General features: G+C 46.3%; 1 protein-coding gene across 1 annotated transcript; it reads left to right on the top strand.

The window, feature by feature from the left end:
- Positions 212-9,995, top strand: LOC8076653. Its single transcript, XM_002443457.2, has 3 exons — positions 212-364; positions 7,046-9,472; positions 9,633-9,995. Exons 1-3 carry the CDS (start codon positions 362-364, stop codon positions 9,648-9,650), a joined length of 2,448 nt encoding a protein of 815 aa, XP_002443502.2. The 5' UTR covers positions 212-361; the 3' UTR covers positions 9,651-9,995.

Raw genomic sequence — 13,221 nt, 5'->3', positions numbered from 1 at the left:
TAGGAGAACGCAAATGATGTAAACGCTAGCCACGCGGTGTGATCATCGCGCTGCCGATCTATTAACAAAAAGCAGAATAACTAGGCAATAAGCAAAGAATAAAGGAACATTGTCAGCAGCCAACAGCACGCAAAGAGGGTATTCCTTCGAGGAACAACGTGTAAAGCATCCAAAGTCTTCCCTCTGCCACCCACACACTGGAAAACTTGTATTCTCCAAAAGCATCGTTTTCTACTGAGGAAGCTGAGATCTGGTAACATTAGCAGAGAGGTCACAAGGCAGGAGCACAACTCTGGAGGCGAGAAGGCTGACGCACCTGGGGAAGATCAACCGAGCTCCGAAAACAGAAGCAACAGAAAATATGGTATGTGATGTTTCACGAAAACTAATTTTATTTTAACTATCTGTGTCAAAGAGTAGTGATTGTTTAGCATATTTTTAGGAGTAAGCCACAAAAGACTAGCTCTGCCGTGATAAACAATAGAGGCAACTGAACCTCTACTTGCATTGTTGCATCGACCTGTTCTTAGGCCGACCCCCCTGTTTATAATAGATGGAGAGGCAACTGAACCTACTTTCTTGCGTGAAACACATATATACATTCTAGTCACTATATATGGAAAATGGGCACTCACAAACTATTACATTTATTATAGTCTTACAGTTATATACGTAATATTAATTAATAGTAATAAAGAAAAGGTAAACAGACCTGGGATTAAGTTGTTGCTTTGATTCGATTTGGCTGATTCAGCAAATCCAAAACATAAGCCATGACACAGGGCAACGGATAGCATAGTTTACTCCCCCCTTCCTTTTCTCTTCATCTCACTGTGCCATCTTGGGTGGACGATTTGGTCCACGTCTAACTCCAAACCATGAATGTTATGTTAGTTAATGTAGCACTTCATAAGCTAATAACTTGGGAATAGCCTCGGTTGGCTAGAAGTGTGTGCCAGTCATATTCTAGGCCTATATATTGAGTTCATTGCATGGCTAATTTGGTTCTTATGTCTTCTTTATTAGAATATATGAAAGTGTGTAGAATGGATAAGACTATATTGAGATATAATATTACATATATATATACAATTCCTTTTTACACGTACGTGTAGTTACTCTCACCTTCAATAAACTACATTGTGTATGTATTTATACTTGTTTATCGGTTTGAGTATGTTTATATACTCATATTAAGATACTCTAGATCTAACCATGCGAAAATTTTTCAAAAAAAATTATATTTTACATATATTACTAAAATGCCACTACTATATTATATATAACAAGTATAACCATGTACTCTATGTATGCATGCATACTTAACATATATATACCTAGATGGTCTAGTATGATCATATACTTTGTCTATATACATTTCGTCCGGTCATATACACCTTAAATGTAGAGATATATAGATGAGAGTAACTACACGCGCGTGTAAAAGAAACGCGTCCATATATATATATATATATATATATATATATATATATATATATATGGGTGAGGATCAGAGATCATGAGGTTTATAGAAATAGGACCAATTAAGATCTCCTCATATCTCGCTAATCTAATCAATCTAGCCCAATCACAGGATCCGGCCGGCACTAGGTTCCTAGGCACTTGCTCAGTATACATGTACACATTTATGTCTAACATGCCCCCGCAGTCGTATCGTCAATGGAGCGGTAGACTGAAACTCCATGAGGACTGACAGTGACAGAGCTAGAGCATACATAAGAGAGATGTGCTTGCCTTGTGGGTGCATATGATTTTACCTCATGGGTGCGAATATGGTAAAAATTCGATTATTCTCTATTTTTTATATTCTTGTGGGTGCGACCGCACCCTGTAGACTATATATAGACCCACCCATGGGACTGATGAAGGCAGTCTCTTGGTGAAGATGTCTGGAAACTAGGATGTCATCGGGACATGCAGAACATGGTCATCAACAAGAGCAATACTCTCCTGAACAAAATGGAGGTTAATCTCCACATGTTTGGTGTGTTGATGCTGAATAGGGTTTGAAGACATGTAGAATGTGCTGATATTGTCACAGTACATCATAGCTGTCTTGCGCAGAGTAGTGTGTAGTTGAGAAAATAGTTGGCGAATCCAAGTGGCCTCAACGACTGCATTTGCATCAGCTCTATACTTTGCCTCAGCACTAGAGCGAGAAATGGTGTTTTCGCGCTTGGACGACTAGGAAACCAAGTTGTCACCAAGAAAGATAGCAGTGCCCAAGGTGGGCTTACGTGTACTGAGACAACATCCCAATTAGCATCACAATATACCACAAGCTCACACTAAGGAGAAGGCAACACGAAGAGACCCATATGCAAAGTACCTCAAATATAGCATAAAATGCACTTGAGGGTTGAATGGTGGGGCTCCCGCAGGTCTGCATGTGAAGGTTGACCTACCGAAGTGCATAGGAAATATCTAGCTTGGTGAAGGTGAGGTACTGAAGAGCTTCTACAAGGCTGCAAAAATCCGTAGGGTCGGAGACAAGCACACTAGTGGTACAAAGCTTTGAATTCACATCAATCATGAACTACTGTTGTGGGAGAAAAAGACCAAAACTGGTGTGTTGGACATGCATACTGAGGAAGTGGTGGAGCATGCCAAGATCCTTTTTGGAGAACTATTGCTGAAGAGAAGTGATGACCTATCAAAGTAAATGCTAAGTGGAAGCCGTGAGTACTATATCTTCCACAAAAAGGAGAAGATAGACCATAACTTCATCATTGTGTAGACAAACAGGGAAGTGTTTGACTTAGCCTCAACAAAACCAAGATATAGGAAATAGGTAGCAAACCAACTGTACCAAACCTAAGAAGCCTGCTTGAGAATGTAGAGAGTGATTCTGCTGGCAGACATAGGCGGGATGGGAGGAGTCTTTACAACTTGTGGGTTGAGCACAATACTCTATCTATAACAAGGTGTACATCAAGATGATGAATAGGCCAACTATGCAAGAGAGCTAGAGAAAGGACTATCTGAATAGTGGCGAGCTTCACAATAGGATCAGAAAGTTTTGGCAAAGTCAATACTAGGGTGTTGGGTGAAACCACGAAGGATCTAGCATGCCTTCTAGCACCCGAAAAACCAGCTATCTTGAACTTGTGTTTGAAAACCCACTTGCCAGTGACAATGTTGGAATGATACGATTGAGGAAGAAGATACCATGTGTTGTAGCCAAGAAGAGTAGCATACTATACTTCCATTGCTTGGCACCAGTTGGGGTCAGCAAGGGTGGCCAGGTAGCTCCATGGAATAGGTGATAATGGTGTGGCTATGAACAGTGCTAGTTGTAAAAAATCATGCTTGACATGCGCGGTCATGGCATGTTGATTAGCCATGGGAGGCACTAGGACGGCACCAACATGGATCTAAAGAGGTGGGACAAGAGCTATTGGATCTAGCAGGGTAGGAGCTGCTAGAGCAAGTGACAGTGATGAGACAGGGTGTGGTCACCCACTATAGATGAGGCCCTGATAGCGACCAAGAATAGAGAAAACCACCGTAGAGCCACTATCAGGCACAAGAGGTGGTAGTGTGTTAACCCTGCCAGAGGTGGCAGTAGGGAGCCTACTCGGTGCTTTGCTACGGGAGGCCATCGTAGTTGGCCTAGGAAAGATCATAACTGGCCTAAGAAGATCTGTAGTTGGTCTAGTCGTAGCTATCAGAGCGCAACAACCAAAGAGGGGGCCACGACCGATGCTGGAGTAGCTGGGCCTAACAGCGTCGAGTCACGAGGAATGATGGTGGCACTTGCCGCATGTGGTAGTGCATATTGTATGTGGCGCCTGAAGGTCCTACAGAGTCAACACATGGTGACAACACAAAAGGAGCCGACATCATCTTAGAGTAATCATAAAAAACAAATGTAGCCTTGGTGGGGGGACTGGAGTCCTCGGAAAAGGGAAAAATATGACCCCTCAAAGGCCATGTGGTGTGAGAAGATGATTCGGTTGGCGTGATGAACAAGGCAACGGTAGCCCATGTGGTGCAGGGAATAGCCGACAAAAACACATAAGGTGGAACGAGGGTCAAGTTTGTGGGGGGCTATGGCTTAAAGGTTAGGATAACATTTGCAATCAAAGACTCGAAGGTGCTCATAGGAGGGTTGGGACCCAAAAAGAGTGAAGTGTGGAGTAGGAAAATTTAGTCTTGGTTGGCAAAATTTTGAGAAGGTATGTGGTAGTACCAAGAGCCGCAACCCAAAGGTGGGAGGTATGTGAGCCTAAAAAATAATGGAGTGAATGACATTATTAATAGTGCAAATAATGCATTTAGCTTTACTGTTCTAGGCAGAGGTGTAGGGGCATGACATGTGGAGATGAATGCCATGGGATAGGAAGAAAGTGCGGGTGCCGAAGTTATCAAACTCGCAATTGTTGTCTCACTAAATTCCTTGAGTAGTGACCCCAAACTACATGCAGACATATACAAAGAAGTTAGGAAAGATGGAAAAGGTGTCAGACTTAATGGGAGCAATCATCAAGAATAGCCAGATAATACTTATGACTAGAGACACTAGTAATAGGGGATGTTCAAAGATCACAATGAATTAATTGGAATTTATGAGTGACAAGAGATGACAATGCAAAAAAAGTTAAACAGATGTGCTCACTAACTGACAAGCATGACAAAAGAGTGTCGCTAGCACATTTATCACAAGACATAGATGATGATTGTGCTAGTTTGGACAAAACTTCATGACCAGGGTGCCCAAGACACTAGTGCCACAGGGATGGGAATGTGGATGCATGAAGAGCGATAGCTAGAAGCGACAAATGATTGAGAGGTCTCGAGCTATCACACCCGACGATCTCTCTCCGAGTAGGAAGATCTTCGTTGAGCAGTCAAATGGGTCAAATTCCATAGAATAATTGTTGTTAGAGGTGAACCGATGAATAGAAATAAGGTTTAGAGAAACAAGAACATTATTAAGATGAAGGTGAGGTGAAAGCTAAGCAATGTCATTAGAGGTAAATAGAATTAGGTTCTCATTACCAACAACAATGTTAGATGGAGAATGATGTCAAGGGGTGTAATGCGAAGGATATGAGTGTTGGAGGTCATGTGGTTGGAAGCACCAGAGTCGACATGCCACTCATGCTGTTGTGGCTACTGGAGGTTCATCATCTAAAAATTGATGGCTAGGTCATGCTAGTTCCAGCCAGTAGCCATGATGGGGAGGGGATGTAGCAGGGGTGTAGGTGGCATGGGGACGTACGTCCCACTAGCTAGTCCGCTACCCTGATAGTCCAACAAATCCTAGCAGTCCAACTGCCTAGGATGGTCCAGCACATGACCATGTCGAACGACCCCATGGTCCAAGCCACATGTAGATGGACCCAGACCATGGGTTATAGGGGGTGGGCTAGCCGGAGTTGGGGGGTTGGTTGTTGCCACCATTATTGCCCCTTAGTGCTTATGGATCCCATGTTACTGCGGCCCCGAACTTGCCCCATTCCCCCTGTTGTTGGGGGTTGCCACCCCACAGCTGTTGCTAGAGCCCTCCATAGGGGGCGGCTGCAACATGGGGTGTTAGGGTAGAGGAGCAGTCGATGGAGTGGAGGGGGTGGCTTGGAGCCATCGGTACCACATACGGTAGTGAGGGTGACAGTGAGCACCAACTTCGTGATGGTGAGCTCCTCAATACAAAAATCATTGTGCACCTGCAAAAAGGTTGGAAGTGGGTTGCTGTGGTGAAGATGGTGGCCGATGCGGTGAACGGCTTGTCGGGGCCATGGATGATGTTGAGGACAAGGGTGCATTCTGTGATGTGCTCACAAAGATTGCGAAGATCCTCGGCCATATGCTTATAGCAGCGGTAGTACTCGGTGACTAGAAGATCACCTTGTGTGAAGGCGTGTAGCTTCTGGTTTGTGTAAAGGGCGCGAGCCATGCCATTCCCAAAGAATTGGGCCATGATGGCGAGCTAGAGGACCCAAGCAAAGGTGCTACCCCTGGGAGACTGTGTCGGTGAGGTCATCGGTGACGATGCTAAGGATCCAAGTGTAGATGATGCAATCCATCCATATCCAATCAGGAAAAAATTGTGGTTGTGGGAGATAGCATCGTAGAGGACGTGAAGTTCCATTCAGAACTTCTAAAGGCTGAGGAGGAAGTACTCATGCCATTGGGCATATAAGGTGTCGGTGATGTCGAGGAGTAGTGGCACAAGAACCGCATGTTCTGCACGACAACGACCTAGGCATGCAAGTTTAGAAGAGCTACGACCTCATGGTGGAGAAGAGCTATGTTGAGGGAATCAATGTTGTTGGAGGTAGCATCCTCAATGGCAGTGTCAGCATCCTCATCACGAGGGGGCTCAATAGCCGCATGCTCATGAGTAGCACGGTCAAGGCCAGCTTGGGCATCAGCCGCGTCCCATTCCTGCTGGGCCACTGTGGCCTCACATTCTGCCTCAACCGCACGGACGAGGGCAGTGTCGCGAGTCACATGGGTTGCGCGCTCACGCTCCTCAGCAGTGGTGCTATCCAAGTCAGCACGCTAGAGGGCAGCAGCAACAGCTTCTGCATCCGTGTTTTTTTGTACATGGTGGAAGGGTTGACGACGGTGTTGGAGACCGGAGCGGTAGCAGCCATGGAGGGTGCGCTGGGTGCAGAAGGGTTGGAATAGAAAAGTATCCTAGGCTGCTGATAGCATGAAAGTGTAGAGTGGATTGATTGATTGATTGAGAGAGGAGATTACATATATATGGGGGTGAGAGGATCTTGAGATTCATAGAAACAGGACCAATCAAGATCTCCTCATATCTCGCTAATCTAATCAATCTAGCCCAATCACAGGTGCTGGCCGGCGTTTGGCACCTAGGCACTTGCCCAGTACGCACGTACACATTTATATGTCTAACATAGTAGAATATGAAGGTCAACTAGGTAATTCTAGATTGGTCTATTCTTTTGCCCCCTTCTTGAGCAAAAATTTGTAGCTAAATAAATTGGGAGCCTAGCTTTTATGACACACATCTTTTTCTTCTTCTCCTTCTTCTTCTTCTTCCTCCAAGGTGGGCTACCGCCGAATGGGGCATATGGTTCAGCAACACTTGGGAAATGCAACATCAGCAGCAAGCCTTTTGCATCAGCTGAGAGATCTGTGGAAGAGTCCTAGGGGGACAGTGCTCAGAATCGAGGCGTTAGCACTGTTGGCCATTTTTCTCTCCTTCTTCCTTGCATTCTTCGGGTCTTGCCGCCGCTGGTCCAATCATTGGTTCTTCCAGAAGGGCTTCCTGGTTGCAAATGCAGTGTTTCTGTCCCTCGGGACATATAGCATTGGTCTAATGCAATCTTCGCAAGTGAAGAGCGAGATGTACCCGATATGGGCGGTATCCTTACTAGCCCTCCTTTGCTGCGTCGACTCAGCCACCACATCTGGGCTTGATAACAAGAGCCAGATTTGGAGGATGCTGTATCAGCTTTGCCTCTACTTTGGATATGTCCTGCTAATGAGCATCACCACCATCTCTAGTGATATTGATAACATTGCCATATGTGTGTTGGCTGCCGTGACTTTCATCAAGGGATTTCATAGGTCAATGGCACTTGTGCTACCAAGTTCCATGCGGAACATGATCAGAGACATTTCAGCATCTGTAATCAGTAAATGTTCTTTCGGAGATCCTGATCATGAAGAAAGACAGCTAATTGTTGATGATAAAATTGACATAATGGCTGGGGATCGTCCGGTGGTTGTCATGGGTGATATAGCTTCCATGAGGTGCAAAGAAGGCAACACAAGGATGGTACAATCAGATCTTGATGCCTGCAAAGATGTGTGTCTCTCCTACTCCCTGTCACATTTGTTGCACCGGCGTTTCCTTGGGTTAATCAGCATACAACAGATAACGACCAGCACTGGGCCCTTGGTTAAAGACTTCAAGCGGGCCTTCGAGGTGGTTGAGATTGAGTTGGCTTTCCTATACGATACCTTGTACACCGGCAACACGTTCCTCTATTACTATGAGGCGAAGAGTGCTAGCATCTGGGCATTTGCTTCGGTTCTCGGGATATGTTTCGTAGGGGCAGTAGTGGCCGTCATGGTACCTAGGGCAAGGATGAACGGTCATGCTTCTCCTTCTCCTGCTGGCACCATCTTTGTGGACACCACAACAGCGGACTTTGTTATTACCGGAGTAATACTGGTGTCTCTAGCTCTACTGCAGGTGTTGCAGTTGCTACGATGCTGGACCTCAAATTGGGCCAGAGTCGCCTTTGCCTGTGATTGGGTCAGGAAGATTATTTTGGACAGAAGTGAGCACTGGATGGAGTGGATTTCACGCAGTAGAAACGATGCATTCACAATCAGTGCTGAGGATGTGAGCTGGGGAATGAGACTGAGAGCATTTCTTATCAAGGTTAATTGGTCTGGCAGACATGAACACCTATGGCAAAATAAGATTGGACAACATTCATTAATTGAATCAATCAGTGTGCCCGGTCCTTACTGTCAGCTCTGCCGATTTCTCGAGTGTCGCATCATCAATAATCATAATGCACTGTCGTTGATATTCAGTAAGATGGGTCGATGTAGATTACTGGTCGTCCGCATTATCCGAAAATGCTGGGAGGTGCTTGGACTGCCCTACATCAGCCGAGTGCTCAAGGAAACGTTGCTTGGCGACAACACAGGGGGTAAATCCGTAGAGCTGCACCCTGATGTGAAGGCATCCATTGGTGATTTTGTTATGAGTGACAAGTTCAGAGGCGAGGAAGTAAACGGTTGGGCATCCCCCACAGTTGAAAATGGACAGGGTGACTCATTTCCGGAATTTCTTTCTTGGGAAATTCTATCGGGAGATCTGTTTGAAGAAGACATTTTCGTGCCTTGTATTCTGATGTGGCACATTGCAACATGCTACTGCGAGCTGGCGCAGAAGCGCGACGGCGACAACAACAACAAGGAAGGTGATCGTCGCGTGGCCACGGACCTGTCCAAATACTGCGCCTACTTGGTGGTTTCAGCACCACGCCTGCTCCCTGGGCAGACCGACGTTATAAAAATGGTGTACGCCGAAGTAAGGGAAGAGGCAATCTGGAGCCAGATTAGTTCACCAGCTTCAGACAAGCTGGATGCAATGGAAAACTATAACAATCACCTTAGAAATCCAACCCGGTACGGATCCGTCATCTTTGAGAGTGGTCTGGATCTGGGAAAGGCACTCCAAACCAGGTTGTCTGCTGCTGATCGGTGGCAGCTGCTGGCTGAATTCTGGGTGAAGGCTTTGGTCTACGCGGCGCCGTCAGACAACACAGAGGAGCACATGCAACACCTCTCTCGGGGCGGCGAGCTCATCACCCATCTCTGGGCGATGCTCTATCACGCCGGCATCCACAAGTGGCAACTTAATCTGAATACTACACAAGACGACGACTTCAAGATGGGCTGGGATTACATCTTTCGGATTCGATGCTGTAAAGACCTCGAGCATTACAAGGTACGCTAAAAATAATGCCCGGCCCCGATGCCGCCGGCCGGTCTGCTACTTTAATTTGTTTCTTGCTCATTTCTTTTTATCATGCAAGCATTATTATTCCTCTCTGTATACATTGTGTTCATTTGCCGCTGGTTTTATAAAGACCGCCGTACCCTTCCAGGGAAAAAACAAGCAATGAAGCTCGCCCATAAGAGGTCAGGTTGGACGACGCCCGACTAGATGGTGCTTACTCGAGATAGCCTCTGCCATCCCCCTGAAACGCCAACACTGCATGCATCCACGCTTCGTCTACCTACTACTTCGTCGAGGACGTACTATATACTCCAGACTCCAGAGATCGAGTTCAGAGTGAATTAATTAGTTTATCCGGCAGGAAAAACGCCAAGGGACATATGGACTCTCTGTACCATGAGTGGCTCCCCCATCCTCCTTGCCATGCATGTGGCTTATTTATGTTTTATCGCACACACGTTTTTCATTAAGACCTTGTTAATTTGGATGTTTATGTGTTAGGGTGGATTAATTGGGATGAAATTTATTAGTTTAAATTCCACTTCGGTCCACCCCAACACATGTGAATTGATACGAAACTGACTATATCCAAACAAAGTTAAGGGGGAGTGCTTTTTTTTGTGCAGGGAATGATTTTTGCTGTTGTCTGTCTGCCACTATATATGATCTTGCTGAGAGTGATTTATATGCTTCCCTTCCTTACTCATATATGAAATTATGAACTTAACTCCTATGTATATTTTCACTTCCAGGCCGTCTTTAAATGATTCTAGAGAATCAATTTGTATATCCTCAGCCTATATGCATTGCTTTCTACTAGTTGCCATGCAATTTATTTTAGAATACACTACTACAGGATTGATTAACCGCAACGAGACCATTTCCACCTCCGTGGCGGGCACAGTTTTTGCCCGCCACGGTTATTCAACTGCACGCGTATAGGCCCGGCCACAGGAACGCCCGCTGCAGTAAATGATTAACCCCAGCGGGCATTATAAAAAGCCCGCTGCGGTTAATCGTATTAACCGAAGCGGGCATCGTAAACAGCCCGCTATGGTTAATGCTTTTACCGTAGCGGGCGTGTTACGTCGCCCGCTTCGGTTAACTGACATTAACTGCAGCGGACGTTTTATGAAGCCCGCTTCGGTAGTTCGTTGGCTGTATAAATAGTAGCCAGCCGTCCCTCTTCTTCTTCCTCACGGCTGCTCTCTTCCAAATCGTGGGGGGAGTGGTTTTGCCCTAAAATTTGACCAAACAATTGAATTGTGGTTTAGAACTTTGATTTGGTGGAGCAGGACATCATAAGAGGTACATAGGAACTCCCTCCCCTCTTTCCCTCCTCTTTCTCTCACTTTTGAGCTTCCCTTTATGTCTATATATAGGTAGATCTAGATCTAGTTTCATAGAGGATAGAGAAAGCTATGTTTTTTGTCTAGATTCTTAATGGATGCATATGAAACCTTCTTTGTTCGATGTGTAACGGTTCGCAGGCACGAGATGGATAGGTCGGAATGGATGTATGGGATGAATCGGGTGCTTGACCCGCGGTACCTTGTCGAAGTGAGGAAGTTTATTGCCGTGGCGAAAGCTCACCGTGAGAGATCGAAGCGGACGACAACCATATGTCCATGTTCTCACTGCAAGAACCTGACAGCCTTCACGAATGACGGTATGGTTTCATAGAGGGTTACACAGTCTGGACTCATCACGGTGAAAGAGTGGACCCCAGTGGCGATGCATCTGGTTTGAGCTCGACATCGACGACCATGAACCAAGAACCTAGAGCGCCCATCTCATCTCCAACGACTGCAGGGCCAACCTGTGGCAACAATGACAGTGCTCGTGATTACACGGTGGAGGATATACTCGGGGTGATGGCAGATGGTGTTGTAGATGGCGAGGCGGCTACCGTGCAGGAACCGGAGGATATCGAGGTGATCGAGGGTTTAGTTAGCCACATCGATGAAGACGACGTTGTGTATGGCTCCCCGAAGTGGTTGGAAAATTTTAGGGAGATGAAGCAGGCTGCACTTGATCCACTGTACAAGGATGACGGTAATTGTCCAAAGGAGTGTACTGTGCTCCGGTTCAACCTGCACATGTTGATGATGAAGGCCCGGCATGGCTGGTCTGATACTAGCTTCAATGAGCTGTTAAGTTACCTTCCTACCACGTACCCGACGGGTAACAAGGTCCCCGCAAATACCTATCGTGCGAAGAAGTTGATTCGTCTAGTTGCGATGAAACTTAGAAAGTTTGATGCCTGCCCCAACCACTGCATCCTGTATCGAGGCAAGGAGTATGAGAATATGACGAGCTGTCCGCACTGCGGCGCCAGTTGCTACAAGAGGAATGCCGGATGTCGTGTGGACGAAGACGACAATGTGGCCTTGCGGGGTGGTCCGAAGAGGAAGAAGGGGGCCAAGAATAGTAGTGCCGCAGCCAATCGCATCTCGTCTCAGCAGGATGAGGAAGAAGACGGTTACACGCGGAGGAAAAGTCCAGCACTATCGTTGTGGTACCTGCTTGTGACCGACCGCTTGCGTGCACTATTCGAGAACCCAGAGGATGCCAAGCTCATGTCCTGGCATGCATCAGCTGACCGCAAGAAGGATGATGGCATGCTGCGGCACCCATCCGATGGCCAATAGTGGAAAGATTTTGACAAGGAATACCCGGAATTTGGTAAGGATCCTAGGAACATTCGGCTCGCGTTGAGTACTGACGGGATGAACCCTTTTGGTGAGCTTAGCAGCTCGCACAGCACCTGGCCGGTTGTACTCACCGTCTACAACCTACCTTCCCATCTGTGTCAAAGGCGAAGGTATCTTATGCTGACCATGCTTATCTCAGGACCGAAGCAGCCTGGCCACTATGAGCTTGGAAAGTTCATGCTACCTAAGGCCCAGCTCATCGACGATGAAAAGTGGGATACAAGGAAGTTCCACCTGTGGTATATGGAAGCGGCAAAAGCCGGGATGACAGGTTTCACCGTCAAGATTCCCTCGGAGTTGTTCCACTTGCCCGGTGCCGATATTCAGCTGCCTGTGGACTTCGAGGACATGTACAATCTATTACGGGAAGAAGACCTTGACATCGTCCAAATCACCTTATTCTCTCTGTAAGTGATGATTGCGACCTTCATAGACCAATCTCTACATTTGTATTGGAGAACTATATGATTTTTAGGACACAATGGCTTGTCCGTGCAGGTTGACGGTCACTATTAGCAACAAAAGGCACCATCCTATCCTATACCTCTCTCCAATGCATATTGCTGAGAGAGTGATCAAGGGTTTCCAGATAACGGACCCAGAGTTGACCGTGCGGCAGAGGAAAAAGAAGTACGAAGAAAACATGAAAGAGGAGAAGAAGAAATTGTCAAGGTACATCTTTGAGGTAATGAAGAAGCTCAACCCGGATGGGCCGCATTGTATTATGGCTGCCTACCACTTTGGGTAAGTCGAAAATATCCATGTAGAGCAAAAGTGGGTCATGCCTTCTCATTGACATAACCTATACTTGTTTCAATGGTGTAAATGACCTAGCCGGCGGCCACTGGGTTGCCTTCCTCGTCTATCCTCAAGATGGTCGGGCTGTTATATTTGACTCGTTACAGGTACCGAACAAAAAGGGGTACAAGGCCTTCGAAGACTGCTTGAAAAAAGTAAGCGACCGAGCTTCTTGATCCTTTACGGTTATCGTATTCAAATTGACGCTAACTAATACACTTCGTG

This window comes from Sorghum bicolor, chromosome 8 (genome assembly GCF_000003195.3).
Source record: "Sorghum bicolor cultivar BTx623 chromosome 8, Sorghum_bicolor_NCBIv3, whole genome shotgun sequence".
Classification (NCBI taxonomy): domain Eukaryota; kingdom Viridiplantae; phylum Streptophyta; class Magnoliopsida; order Poales; family Poaceae; genus Sorghum; species Sorghum bicolor.
This window is presented reverse-complemented; position numbering and strand designations above follow the sequence as displayed.